We start from the raw sequence: 14,495 nt of genomic DNA, 5'->3' as shown, positions 1-14,495 counted from the left end.
AGATCTGAAGCTTATGGTTCTACAACTGGCAAACAACACAAAATAGCTAAGCAGGAGTGTAAGGCCCTGAACTCAAGCCCCACAACTGGCACAAAATAATGAAATAAATTAAATTAAAGAAGCAGGACTGGGCTGGGCACTGGGGGCTTACACCTTTAGTTCTAGCTCTGAAGGAGGGTGAGGTATGGGGATCACAGTTCAAAGCCAGCCCAGGCAGGAATGTATGTGAGACTCTTGTCTCCTATTAACCAACAACAAAAACAACCAAAAAACAGAAGTGAGACTATGGCTCAAAGTGGCAGAGCTCTAGCCTTGAGCAAATAAGCTCCAGGACAGTGCTCAGGCCCTGAGTTCAAGCCCCAGGACACTCCCCGCCTCCTTCCAGGCCAAAAAAAAAGGCTGGCATGCTGGTATGGTGGATGGTGGTTCATTCTTGTAAGTAATCTCAGCTGCTTTGGAGGCACAGGCAGGAAGGTTGTAAGTTCCAGAAGGCAGCCGTGACACCTTGTCTCAAAAACAAAATAAAGACACAAAGCCTGGGTGGTAAGTCAAATGGAAAAAAATACTTGCCTTACATGTGTGAGGCCCTGGATTCAATCCCCTCTACCCAATAAACAACAACAAAAACTACCTTAAAGACATAAAATACCCCCCAAAATTTTATATATCGTGTATGCTAGAATTATTTTATAACTGAAAAATGGTCAAGCAAGACAGTAACTGTAGGAAAATGGCAAGGTAGTATGGCGTATGTGATAAATGTTTCCTATAGGATAAAATGATATGGAAAAGTATTATGCATCAAAATGACAGCAATAAACCTTTATTGGTATGGAAAGTTACTGTGTTATAATTTTGAAGGAGACAATTAGGACATTAAAATTCTAGGCAGAGTTTAATTCTGTGCTCTAAAGAACCCTGAATGGAAGCCTGTCCATGAAGCCTGGGTTGCTCTTGGGCGAGGCCTGTGGACCGTTCTTTCTGTCCCTTGTAGCCTTTTTCCTTCTTTTTTATTTGCTATACTTCCACAATTTTCAAAGTGTGCAAATTTTGCTTTTGCAATCTGCAAAAAAATCTTACAAAGGATATACATAAATGGAAAAAATAAATAACAGACAGAACAAACACAGATACTGAGAAGTATGATTAGTTATGGTCACATGAGGCTGTGAGCTAGCTTTTTTATTTTTATTTTTTTGGCCAGTCCTGGGCCTTGGACTCAGGGCCTGAGCACTGTCCCTGGCTTCTTTTTGCTCAATGCTAGTTAGTATTCTACCACTTGAGTCACAGCACCACTTCTGGCCAGTTTCTGTATATGTGGTGCTGGGGAATCGAACCCAGGGCTTCATGCATACGAGGCAAGCACTCTTGCCACTAGGCCATATTCCCAGCCCCGTAAGCTAGCTTTTTGATAGTTTGTGTTGGAGATAAAATTCTCACAGACTTCCTTGGTTTGGGCTGGCTTCAAACTGTGATCTTCAGATCTCACTCAGTTTCTTGAATATCTAGGATTACAGGCGTGAGCCACCAGCAACAGCTCTTCTTTTACACGCACACACACACACACACACACACACAAAGTTAAATGACAAAGATTACAAGCTTCTGTTCTGAGGATATTCAAAACTGATTTTGGGGGCTGGGGATATAGCCTAGTGGCAAGAGTGCCTGCCTCGGATACACGAGGCTCTAGGTTCGGTTCCCCAGCACCACATATACAGAAAACGGCCAGAAGCGGCGCTGTGGCTCAAGTGGCAAAGTGCTAGCCTTGAGCGGGAAGAAGCCAGGGACAGTGCTCAGGCCCTGAGTCCAAGGCCCAGGACTGGCCAAAAAAAAACCCAAAAACTGATTTTGGAGTCAATTTTAAGATTTCTACAGTTAGGATGGCTTTCTTTTTCTTTTTGGGTGTGCTGGACTTTGAGCTCAGGTTCTCACATTTGCAAAGTAGGCCACACTTACAGAGAAGCCCGCCTTCCAGCCGGGTCTCTGTACTAGTTAAGTACACCAGGCTTGGCAGACTTCCTCAGTGACAATGTAGGAGTTATGGGGTTGGTGGGGAGTGGTGATCCCTGGACTTTGCAGGGACCGTGGGAATGCCACACCTCCTGACTTGATGATGTGTCACCTCCATGAAGATGACCCAGGGAGAGTTGGATCGCAGCCTGGAACTGCTCTTTCTGCTGACTCTGTGAAGCCTGTAGCCTAGACAGGTGTGGGAGAGCACCACAGGTAGCTGCATAGGAAGCTCTGATTGCGCTTAATTACTTTCTCCATCCTTGCCTCCCTTCTGAGAAAAGGCAGGAGCACACAAGCTAGTCTGTATTTGCTCTGCCTCCAGCCTTGCCTCAACTTTTCACACACACATACACACACACACCTTACGTAGTAAGGTAGAATCTTGCCGTTCGACCTAGGCTGTCCTGGAACTTCCTGTGTTGTCTAAGCTGACCTAGAATTTACAATCCTGGCTCCATCTCCAAAATGTCAGGATTATAGGTGTGTGGTACCATGCCTGGCCTCTCTAATCTTTCTTTCACAAACTGACAAGAGTGATCTTTGTACAGGGCCTGAACAGATCATTTTCTGCTAATATCTTTCCTACCTTCCTTCTTTCCTTCCTTCTTTCCTTCCCTCCTTCCTTCCTTTCTTTTTATTGGGCAGTAAATACTAGGGTTTGAACTCAGGGTACTAACTTGGTTTTCTAACTAGGTAGGTACTCTACTGCTGAGTCATATTTCTATTTTATGCTTCTTTTCCCCCCTGTTTAATTGGCAATAAGAGTCCCATGAACTTTTCTGTCTGGGATGGCTTTGAACCACAGTCCTCGGATCTCAGCCTCCTGCATAGATAGGATTATAGGCATGAGTTGTCAGTACCTAGATGTACTGAGATAGGGTCTTGCTCCAAACCCAAGCATGCACCTGGACCTCCATGCACCCATTTTAGGCTTCCCATTCCTTCTGGGACCATAGGCAAGCGTCATGGCAACCAGCTTCCCTCCATGGAGATGGAACGCTTTCGGCCTCCCATCCTCCCACATAGTGTAAGACAAGAGACACATACTACTGTATACCTAGCTGTAGGTTGAAAAGGGAAATTTCCAACTTTTCTGCCTGGGCTTGCCTCACACTGATCTGCCCAAGTAGCTAGGATTACAGATGTGAGCTATGAGTGCTTAGCTCCTATTCAGCGTCTTTAGGGACACTCCCCTGACTTCTGGATAGTGTAAATTCTGGGCTTGCTAAGGCTCTGTTGCCTGGTCGCCTGCCTTTGAGACCATCCTTGTCTCACATTCCCGACTGCTGGCATTTTCCCCAACACCACTCTTCTCTCCCTCTCATTCTCCAGGTCACAGGCAGTCATGCTAATGTACATCTGCTCAAGGATACCTTCCTTGGTCCCTCAATGCCAAGGGCAGTGTTCATCCAATGGCCAATGCCACTTCCTCACTTCTTATTGCTAGGCTGTCCATGCCAGACGGGGTGGGACTATGACTTTTTGCCAGCGTTTTTCCAGCAGCAATTAGAAAAATGTCTCATGTGTATTTGACATTCAAATATTTGTTGAATGAATGAATCCAGCTGATGGAAATGGAAAAATATGTTGGTTTTACTTTTACGTAGATGAACGTAGGTTGCTTAACACTAAACTTATTCTAGAAGAGCAAATGGGCAGATTGCCAGCTTGGTGGGATTCTTTAGAGGAGCTGTGTCTGGCTTTACAGGGGCTGGAGCAAAGTACAGAGTTCCATGGGCTTGAAAACTCTTGCAGTGCACTTTCTCAGGCTTTGGGTGTGCAGCTTTTAGCTTGCAGGTGATTGTATTTTATCTGGTTGACTTTTGATTTGCCTCCACTGATAGAATTTAAGAAGCCAGGTTGAGGCAGTTAGTTGGGCCTAGGGACATAACTCAGTGGTGATGAGCTTATCTGCTGCGTAAAACACCCTGGCTTCACTCACTGCCCCTTCAGAAAAAGTTCAAAAGGTCCCAAGTTCCTTCTGGCATGACTAGAACAAACCATTGTGGACCCCCAGTCCAAAAAATTATACCAAGGCCCGTGTGTGTGTGTGTGTGTGTGTGTGTGTGTGTGTGTGTGTGTGTGTTTGGTACTAGGGCTTGAACTTAGGTCCTTGGGCTCTCACTGGGATTTTTCATTCAAAGCAGGCACTCTACCTCTTCAGCCATAGCTCAATTTCAGGCCTTTTGTTGGCTAATTGGAGATTAAAAGTCTCAAGGAATTTTCTGCCTGGGCTGGCTTCAAACTGCAATTTTCAGACCTTAGCCCTCTGGGTAGCTAGGATCATAGGCCTTAAAGGCTACCAGTTTTGTGTGTGTGTGTGTGTGTGTGTGTGTGTGTATGTGTGTGTGTGTCTTGGCTTTTTCACTCAAGATTGGTACTCTACTACTTGAGCCACATCTCCAGTTCCTGTTGTTGTTTAACTTAATTCTTATTTTTAGATTCTTGAGCAACAGCTTCAGCAGATGAAAGCAACCTATCAGCTGAATCAAGAGAAGTTAGAGTACAATTTCCAGGTACTGAAGAAGAGAGATGAAGAAAGCACAGTGATTAAATCTCAGCAGAAGAGGAAAATCAATCGGTAAGTCAGTGTGCAGTACATCTTTCTTCTAGACTCTTCTATCTGGAGATGAGGGACAGATAAGTATCTTTCATTCTTGAGGAGCAGAAACTCACTGAAAATATAGCAAGTCTTCTTACAAGATTTTATGGAGCCAAGTCCTAGTGGCAGTGTCTTGTCTCCAATTTAGCCTGCAGAAAGCCAGAAGTGAAGGTGTGGCTCAAGTAGTTCAACACTAGACTTGAACAAAAAAAACTACCAGCTTACAGACAGATATACACTCACACACACACACACACACACACACACACGGAGGAGGAGGAGGAGGAGGAGGAGGAGGAGGAGGAGGAGGAGGAGGAGGAGGAGGAGGAGGAGGAGGGGAAGGCGGAGGAGGAAGGGAGGGAGGGAGGGAGGGAAGAAGGAAGGAAGGAAGGAAGGAAGGAAGGAAGGAAGGAAGGAAGGAAGGAAGGAAGGAAGGAAAGGAGGGAAGGAAGGATTTCTCCTAAGTTCTATAAGGATCAGGGTAGAAGTCATCTTGTGAAAAGGAGAAAAGATTGAGAGTTTTCTCCTAAATCCTAAATAACTTGCTATTATTTAACTGTTCTCTCACTAGTAGGTTGATTTTACATATTAGACAAATGTTGGTTATTTGGAGAAACACCAGTTGACTTAGGATTACAGGTATGAGCCACCCATGGCTGGCCGGTTGACTTTCTGATAGTTACTTACAAAACAAAATGATAATAAGAAATGATTTGGCATCTTAAACCTGATGCTCTGAGAAATGACAATAAGTAGGGGAAATATTTATGGGGGGGGAACCCCACTATTTATCTGCTATAAGACAGAGGATGTCTTGGAGACAGGAATCAGCACAGCGAGGGAAAGTTACGGGGGGGAAACTTCCCAAAGATGCCCAACAGTGAAACGGGGAGGACACAGGCTGGGCTGGAACTGCAGGAGCAAAGGCAGGAGGAAGGAAGTAGAATTTTGCCACTGTCATTTGGCCAAAGAGAGACTGCACGATAGGTGTGTGTGTGTGTGTGTGTGTGTGTGTGTGTGTGTGTGTGTGTGTGTGTGTTTCTGCCCTTCTATACACCTAACTCAGAGCTTGTTGTAGAGCTAATGGATAAGAGCGATATTCTTTGCCCCTTGCATTCATCTGTGGCTTTGCTTGTTTCCCCTCTACCTAGGCTGCATGATATACTTAACAACCTGAGATCAAAATATGCCAAGCAGATAAAGATGTTTCAAGAGGAGAATCAGTCTCTGACCTCCGATTACCAACGGCTGGTAATACAGTTCAGAGAGCTACAAAAGGCCATGAGGTAATTTTAGGGCAGAGGGGGCGGACAGGGCAGGGGAGAAGGAGAGTTGGTAGTGGCAGGGTAGCAGTGGTTTCATTACATTCGGAGATCACCAGATTGAGGATGTTAGGTCAGGGCACAGAAGACTCCTTTGCACTGTGTTTCTCGGTCACCTGCTGTTTCTTGTCCCTTGTTGGGATGGCCCCATTTTACGCCAGGTGGGCTCAGCTGCCCAGAGGTGGGCCAGGCCCAACATTTCCGAAGGTCAGCTGGCCATGCTTGGTGGCTCTCATTCACAGGCACTTTGCTTTTATCGATGAAGAGAAGTTTCGAGAAGTTTGGCTGATGAATGAAGAGGAGGTGAAGGCCATAGTGGCCAAAGCCTTTGATGTTGACATGGTCATCAGTACCCAGCACCTGGGGCTCCCATGGACGGCACCTGATTTCTGGTTCCTGAAGAACGTGGGGCCCCTTTCCCAGCAGCAGCAGAAGTCAGCCGCGCAGATAGTAGAAGAAGTACTGATGCAAACAGGTGCCTGGAGTAGAGTCACAGAATAATCCCACTGGGGATGTTTTCTAATATTTGCTTATGAATAGGATACCAGGATTTTTACTTAACCTGATCACAGTGTATCTGTTTTCTCTCAACATGAGAAATCTGGTACCAGTGACTCCAAATAACTTCTCATCTGCTTTTCCACGGAACCACAGAACAACCTCAGAAGAAACACCCACCCCTTCCCTCAGATAAAGTTGTTTGTTTTTGTCATTTTGAGGGCTTAAACTTTTAAGTTTTTTTCACTCAAGCCTGGCGCTCTACCACTTGAGCCACAGCTCCACCTCCAGATTTTTGTAGTTAATTGGAGATAAGAATTTCATGGGCTTTCCTTCCCTGGCTGACTTCGAACTTTGGTTCTCAGAACCTGAGTAGCTAGGATTACAGATGGGAGCCACCAGTGCCTGGCTTTTCCTGTGTTTCTTTTTGTTCTTCCATTAGCTCCCTCTCAGGATATAGAGGCAGACTGCTGTATTTCAGTCACTTGCAACAGTTTCTGTGTGGTTCATGTCACCAACTTCATACATATTTGGGCTTCTTGTTCCAATTATCAGGTCATTACAATTTGATTTTGTTTTATAACTATGTAAAATATTTACATGTTTCCAAAGTCAAGTGTATAAAACCAGGTATATTCAAAGACTTCTGACTTACTCCCTTCCCTATAGATAGCTGTTTTAAAAGTTATAGTGGACTGGAAGCATGGCTCAAGTGGTGGAGCACCTGCCTAGAAAGTGTGATGCCCTGAGTTCAAACCCAAGTACCACCAAAAGAAATAAAAAGTTGTGGTTTATCCTTCTAGTGCTTTCCAATTATGTATCAATATAATAAACAGTACGCTATACAAATAAACTGTAAGCAGTTGTACATATGTAAATCTATTCAAATTAATTTTTGGTAACAAAAAATACATACTTTTTCCACTTTTTATTTTACCTACAATATTCCTGGAGATCTTTCTCTTATAGTAAAAAAATCATTTGTTTTTCATATGATACTCTATAGTGTATCTACGCCATAATTTTATTTAAGTGGACTTTTTGTTGATCATCAGTAGGATAGTTTTGCTTAATTAATGAATTTATTTGCATTTGTACTGGAGCTTGAACTCAGGGCCTCACACTCTCACTTGGCTTTTTTGCTCTACCATTTGAGCAACATCTTCCCTTCCAGCTTTTTGGCTCATTAATTGGCAATAAGTCTCTCAGATTTGTCCGTCTGCATTGGCTTCAAACTATGATCCTCAGTCTCAGCCTCCTGAGGAGTTAGGATTACAGGAGTGAACCACCAGTACCTGACTATACTCTTTAAATTTTTTTATTTCTTTATTGTTACAGTGAAGTACAGGGGGCTTATAGTTTCATATGTAAGGCAGTGAGTACGTTTCTTATCCGACTTGTTACCTCCTCCCTCATTTTTCTCCTGCCTCCCCATTTCCCTCTCCCCACCAGGAGTTGGCTTACACCATATAGTTTTTTTTTTTTTTTTGCCAGTCCTGGGCCTTGGACTCAGGGCCTGAGCACTGTCCCTGGCTTCTTTTTGCTCAAGGCTAGCACTCTGCCACTTGAGCCACAGCGCCATTTCTGGCCATTTTCTGTATATGTGGTGCTAGGGAATTGAACCCAGGGCCTCATGTATAGGAGGCAAGTACTCTTGCCACTAGGCCATATCCCCAGCCCCCACCATATAGGTTTATAAGTATTGCTGTTGCATTGGTTTGTCTTTGTATCCTTTGTCTCTCCATTTTGGTATTCCCTTTCCCTTCCTTAGTTCCAATACACATATATTTTATGTGAGAAAGTTCTTCACTTTTGCTATGAACTCAGTTCTTGCTGACAATGTCCCCTTAGGAGGCAGCTACTCTGTACTGCCTGCTTCTAACCTCCACAGGGTCTGAAGCCAGGAGCATGTATGCACTCCTATCTCCTGGCTGGATTGGAGTCTGAGGCCTCCAGCTAGACAAAATTTGGTAAAGTGAGCCTTCAGTCCCTACATCCTACAGACTTGCTTCAGCACCCAGCCTCCACAGGGGAGACTTCAAGAGTACATAGAATAGGAAAGCCAACCTGCCTCTAGAAGTCAACAAAGTCTAGAAATTATTCTCCCCCCACCCTCTCTCTCTCATCTTCAGAAGAGGAAGGGGCAGAAGCCTTGGAAGTAGAAACTTACATGGACCTGCCCAAGCAAATTTCAGCACAAACCACCCGAAAAATCCTGACGCTTCTGTGTGATGAATCGGTGAGGCCAGCGGAGGGGTGAAGTCTGAGGCCTCTGTGGGGAGGGGGGGAGGGAGGGAAAGGGGGGAGGCACTGTAGTGAGGCGCTACAGTTTTCTTCTGGCCCTGAGCTGTGGAGCAGTGTTAGCTCTGGACCTGGGAGGCAGTGCTCGGAGAGGCCTGGTTGTCAGTGGCTCTTCCTGTGGTGAGTCAGTTACCAGGTGAACTGCTGGTTCCTGCTCACCTCAAACAAAGTGCATTCTCCTCACCTCCATGAACCTTTGGTCAAGTGTTATGGCCACAGTGACCAGGACTTTCTCTGGAAGGAGTGGGCCTGTCAAGATTTGTCCCAGTTCAGCTTTGGGTATCTGATGTGTGTTAGGACTTAAAGGAGGGGGCTGGGCTGGAAGCTGAGCTGTTGATCCGTGTTTATTTGGTGTTTGGGTACTGAGGTAGGTAATGAGCAGACCTGGCACCCCTTGGAACAGGCAGGGCCACTTTCTGTGGTGCTGTGGAGGCGGGGCTCCTGCCATGACGGCCCCTGGATGGGGTCCTCCTCAGACTGTCCCGCCCCGAGCAAATACTCATCTTGTCATCTGTCCCCTGTCCATCTCACTTGTTCTCCTTTCCAATCTGGCACACAGATCAGATGCTCGGGGCCTACCTGCTGCCGGGTTCTGTAGCCACTGGGGAGTCTGGGGGGAGAGGCGCTGCCCTGGGTCTGGTTTGAACTGCTGTGTAGACTCAGGCATTTGTCTGAGGGAGAGAGCGATCTAAATCCATGACGAAGAGTGACTCTGTCCCCTGGCCTCATTCCCTAAGACTAGCTCTTAGGCTCCTCAAGATGGCCTTCCCCTGGGACCCCACTGGGCACAGCCTCATTCTTGGGGGTACTGCTCTGTGGCTTTTGCCTGGGGAATCAATCACCCTAAAGGTTCCTGACTGGTGCTGCCATCTTCCTTCTCCTCAGGGCTTCCTTATAGAGAGCAAACTGCTGAGCCTGCTACTTCCCCTGGAGAGAAGCGAATGCTATCTGCTGAGGTTGGATGCCATCTTCTCTGTGAGTCTCCGGGGTAGAGGGGACCTGGGGTGGGGATGTAGCCTGCCTCATTCCAGCACAGCCGCCCCCCGCCCCCCACCCTGGTCTTCCTGACACTGCCTCTGCCCTCAGACCGGACCACAGTGTCCAGAGCTTTCCTTAGCCCACCAGTCCCAGCCTCCCCTTAGCTGACCTTCTGTACAACAGCCTGGCCTCGGGGTTCTGATGCTCTTTTCCTCATGGTTATCCCCTGCACCTCAAACTCAGATGTGGATCCTGTTTCCCTAGCACCCCCTAGCCCACTGGATCTGTACAGAGCCACTCCTGACTCGGCTTAGCTTTTCTGTTCTGATGCTCTTCCCTCCACCCCCACTTCACTGTAGTTTCTTGGACCAGTGTCCTCTGCTCTGGGCCATGAGCAGGCTCCAGCCAGGGATGTTGAGGGGAACAAGGCGCACCTCCTGCTTCAAGGAGCTAAGACTCCATCAGCACTGTGGACTCTTGGTTGAGGTATTTGAGTGGCCACTCCAATTTTTCTCCACCCCCCCCCCCCCACCAGGCCCTTGGAATCGAAAGTGAAGATGACCTGTATAAACTGGTGAACTTCTTCCTGAAGTACCGAGCCCATCAGCTATCACCCAGCCAGGTAAGGTGGGCTGTGGAGGGAAGGACCATTTCCAGCTCTCCCCACCCCCCACAGAGCACTGCTGCCCTTGAGTAGTAAGTACTATCTTGGGGAAACTCAGGGGAGGGGGGACATGCCTAATTAGTACTAGTTTTTCTATTTGCAAAAGGAAGAATGGCTGGGGTATGATGTGGGATGCTCTGGCCTACTGAGGCCTGAGGTATCTCTTCCAATCCTCAGCCCTTCCTCAATGCATGGCCGCACCCACTGTGAGATACGGGCCTACCATGGTCTGTAGAGTTTGGACCTTAACACTTTCCTGCAAAGTAGGGATCATTCATAATGCTCTGCAGTAGTTCCTTTTTCCTTCCTTTCTGCCTTCCTTCCTTCCCTCCATTCTTCCTGCCCTCCCTTCCCCTCCCCCCTCTTGCCAGTTCCAGGGCTTGGACTCCTGAGTGAAAAAGTATCAGCTGAGCAAGCAAGCCAAGCAAGATCGGGGCCTTGAGTTCAAAACTCAGCACCAAGAAAGAAAGAAAGAGAGGGACTGGGAATATTGCCTAGTGGTAGAGTGCTTGCCTTGCATACATGAAGCCCTGGGTTCCAGTCCTCAGCACCACATATATAGAAAAAAGCCAAAAGTAGTGCTGTGGCTCAAGTGGTAGAGTGCTAGCCTTGAGCAAAAAGAAGCCAGGGACAGTGCTTAGGCCCTGAGTTCAAGCCCCAGGACTGAGCCTTTTTGCTCAAGGCTAGCACTCTACCACTTGAGCCACAGTGCCACTTCTGGCCTTTTCTCTATGTGGTGCTAAGGAATCAAGCCCAGGGCTTCATGTATACGAGGCAAGCACTCTACCACTAGGCCATATTCCCAGCCCTGATTCTACATTTTCATGCCAGGCAGGTTGGCAAAAAGCTAAACATGTGGTGACACATAGCAGTGACTGATATGTTGCAAATGGACACATTCATACATAACTTGCTGGTAAGAGTGTAAATTACTATCACCTCCAGTGAGGACAATTTGACGTTGTCCATTGCAAAACTAAATGCAATCTATTCTGCAATTCCTATAGGATTTTGTTATATAGGTCTAGCTCAGTACAGTTGAAGCAATATCATCATTAGAGCTTTTTAGTCACAACAGTTTTTGAAGTAGCAGGAGACTAGAAGCAACCTAAGTATCTGTTATTGTTGAATCTAGTTAATAATAGATGGTGCATCTCCACAATGGGATATTATGCAATATGAAAAACAAAACAGATGAACAAAGAAGTTCTTTACATATTTACATGGAAAAAAGCTTATAAAGATTTTTGGTCTGCAGAATGACATGGGTGAAAATATTTATGTAAAAATATGAAGAAAAGGAATAGTTTATGTAGACTTGCTGCTACTTAGCTAAGTGTGGTAGTGCACACCTTTAATCCCAACACTCAGGAGGCAGAGGCAAGGGGATCATAAATCTGAGACCAGTCCAGGCTACATAGCAAGATCTTACTTTATACTATCTCTATTTAAGGAGAAGAAGCTTGATAACACTAGTTTGATTGTGTGATAAACGGAAGGAGCTGAGAGGAGTAGGAAGAATACATCTTTAAAACTTTAAACTTAAAACTTAAAGCAAAATTTGTCAACTATATTGATATTGTCTATGAATATTGATACACCGAACACCTATGAACTCAGATTTAGAAATCAAACATTGTCATTGTCTCAGCCCCAAGTGCCTCTTCCAAGAACCCATCCTTTCCCATCTTTCTCCTCTCTTCACTTGTGGAATGTTTTCCTTTGAGTCTTCTGTTAACATGATTCCCTATTCATCTCTTCACAATCCAGCTGGTATATCCCTCACCTACTGTTACTCTTGCACCTTTCTCTAGGGAAGCCTTGGGGATTACTCAAAAGTGGACCGACCAAGCTTGCTGTCAGCCTTGGGGAGGTCGAGCTTGGTGTCAGCATTGGAGAGATCGAGCTTGGTGTCAGCACTGGAGAAATCAAGCTTGGTGTCAGCATTGGAGAGATCGAGCTTGATGTCAGCATTGGAGAGATCGAGCTTGATGTCAGCACTGGAGAGATCGAGCTTGGCATCAGCTCTGGGCAGGAAAAGCTTGCTATCCAAATTAAAGCATGAGCTCCCAGAGCAAGAGTCCTCTGATCAGGAGACTTCAGAGCTGGAGACCTCCGAGCGGGAGTTTTCAGAGCTGGAGCCCTCAGAGAGGGAAGTATCAGCACGGGAGGCATCTGCAGAGGAAGGAGAGGGGACCCTCTTGGGCGAGGATGCAGAAGAGCAGCCCTCAGTTTCATCCCAGCTAATCCACCCCAATGATGTTCTCAAGATTCTGGAGGCCTTCGTCATGGGGCTGAATAAACCCAGGTGAGCCACCATGCTGGAAGGCTTGTCTGAGACTTAGGGGGTGAGCGAGGGCAGAACTGGGAACCAAGGAGAGTGAGTGAAGAAGCTTTTGGGCGCAAACTTGGAGAATGGTTGGACAGAGTCATGAAAGAAATGAGGTACAGGAATGACTTGTGCTGGTTTTCTTCAGCATTCATTTGTTCATTCATTCACCCAATAAACACCAGGGCCTGCTGTCGGGACCTGAAGGATCCCTTTTCCCCTATCTCCCGGGGAAATGCCTGAACCCCAGAAACTATGAAAGAGCACTTGGCCTTGTCTTCCGCCAGCAGAAGGCAAAGGCGTACCCTCATGGATTACACTAAGTTGAGGAAAGGTTGCTGATGCCTCCCCTCCCCCTGGTCCCCTCACGGTTCAGGAGCGGTGGCGGAAGAAGACCTCAGGGAGACACCTTGATGGTTGAATGAGTCTCACAAGATTTAATTGGGAGGGGGTTTATATAGCGGTAATGGCAGGAAAGGAGGGGGACTGGCCAAAGGGCCAGTCATAGGCTAAAGACCATGTCCATCAGGTGATGTCATGAAACTTCCTTTGTGGGCTGGACAACCCCTATCATGGTGGCACCCACGTGTTTGCCTCCCCCAGGGGCAGGGTCTTCTCTTCCGGTGGAGGCCAGAAGGTGGGAGGGGCTAGCTTTTTACACTGTCCCAGGGCTGGGGGAAGGGCAGCTTCTCAGGAGCTCTTCCCCATTAAGGCCAAAACTGAGTCCCCAACAGCCTGCCATGTGTAGGCACTATGTCAAAGTGACACCTTATGATGGGAACAACATTCCAAACCTACAGAAGGTATAATGTTGCTCACAGCAGTAGCCGTCTCCATTGTGTACTTGTGGGAGGAAATGGCCCCAGCAATTATTAAAATGGTTGTACTACGTGGACAAAGTATAGGGAAAGGGCACTTCAGGATTCAACTGCTTGGGGAAAATATTGATATGTTTCAAAATCAGCAGAAGGTATGGCTAGAGTATCATGGGTCTGGGAAGTAGGGATACCAGATACTGTGGATCTGGGGAGCCAGGTCAGATTTGGAGGGTCTTGCCTAAATGCTTATGATATTTGTCTTTGTCCTGGTTGGATCTAGTAAAGACTTTAAAGCCCTAGGGCAACATCTCATCATATAAAATAATATGTATCAAGATGAAGAAGAAAAGAAAAGAAAAAAGCCTTGGGGTATGATTTGGCCGGGTCTATTGATGCTGGTTGCAGGGAGAGCAATTTGGAAGCTAGCCCAGGTGGGACGGGATGATGTCCTGGTTCAAGATCATCATTAAGGTCATTAAGGGGATAGAGAGAAACCAGGGGGCACAACAACTACTCATTCACAAAGGTGATAGAAGCTCAAAATACAGAACAAGGATGATAAGCAGATGTGCTTCCTGAGAATCTGCCAAAATCTGGTAAGACTTGGGCTAGCTGAATGGGAAAATGTCAGGTGAGAAAGTGGTAACTGCTTGAGGGCCCTGGGGAATCACCACACTGGCGCTCTTGATCTTCAGGGACTTTCCTACAACATCGAAAAAGCGGAAAAGTGGGCGAGATGACTCAAAAGACTCGCAGTATTGGGAGGCGCTGACAACCGTCATCCCTCCGGCCAAGCAGAACCTCTGGGATGCGCTCTACCGAGCCTTGGAGAAATACCAGTAAGTGTGTCATTGTGGCCCAGCAAGGGAGGGTGCTGGCTGGATAGTGGGGGGATGATCCCACAATCTGAGCACTGTGGAGCGATGTGTGGATGTTAGGATGCTGACCCTCTAGCCCTGCCTTCCAG

General features: G+C 46.7%; 1 protein-coding gene across 2 annotated transcripts in view; it reads left to right on the top strand.

Moving 5' to 3' along the window:
- Drc1 (dynein regulatory complex subunit 1) overlaps positions 1 to 14,495 on the top strand; it is a 39,481-nt gene that overhangs the window by 23,267 nt on the left and 1,719 nt on the right. Inside the window, exons 8-16 of one of the 2 annotated variants that reach the window (XM_048353282.1) lie at positions 4,458 to 4,597; positions 5,770 to 5,904; positions 6,183 to 6,415; positions 8,571 to 8,677; positions 9,625 to 9,714; positions 10,253 to 10,344; positions 12,282 to 12,378; positions 12,523 to 12,689; positions 14,224 to 14,367. In XM_048353282.1, the coding sequence (XP_048209239.1) occupies positions 4,458 to 4,597; positions 5,770 to 5,904; positions 6,183 to 6,415; positions 8,571 to 8,677; positions 9,625 to 9,714; positions 10,253 to 10,344; positions 12,282 to 12,378; positions 12,523 to 12,689; positions 14,224 to 14,367 (1,205 nt within the window). Of the gene's footprint in view, positions 1 to 4,457; positions 4,598 to 5,769; positions 5,905 to 6,182; positions 6,416 to 8,570; positions 8,678 to 9,624; positions 9,715 to 10,252; positions 10,345 to 12,281; positions 12,379 to 12,441; positions 12,690 to 14,223; positions 14,368 to 14,495 lie in introns of both variants that reach the window. The other variant, XM_048353283.1, reaches the window with a different exon arrangement.

This window comes from Perognathus longimembris, chromosome 8, assembly GCF_023159225.1.
Source record: "Perognathus longimembris pacificus isolate PPM17 chromosome 8, ASM2315922v1, whole genome shotgun sequence".
In the NCBI taxonomy this organism is placed as follows: Eukaryota; Metazoa; Chordata; class Mammalia; order Rodentia; family Heteromyidae; genus Perognathus; species Perognathus longimembris.
This window is presented reverse-complemented; position numbering and strand designations above follow the sequence as displayed.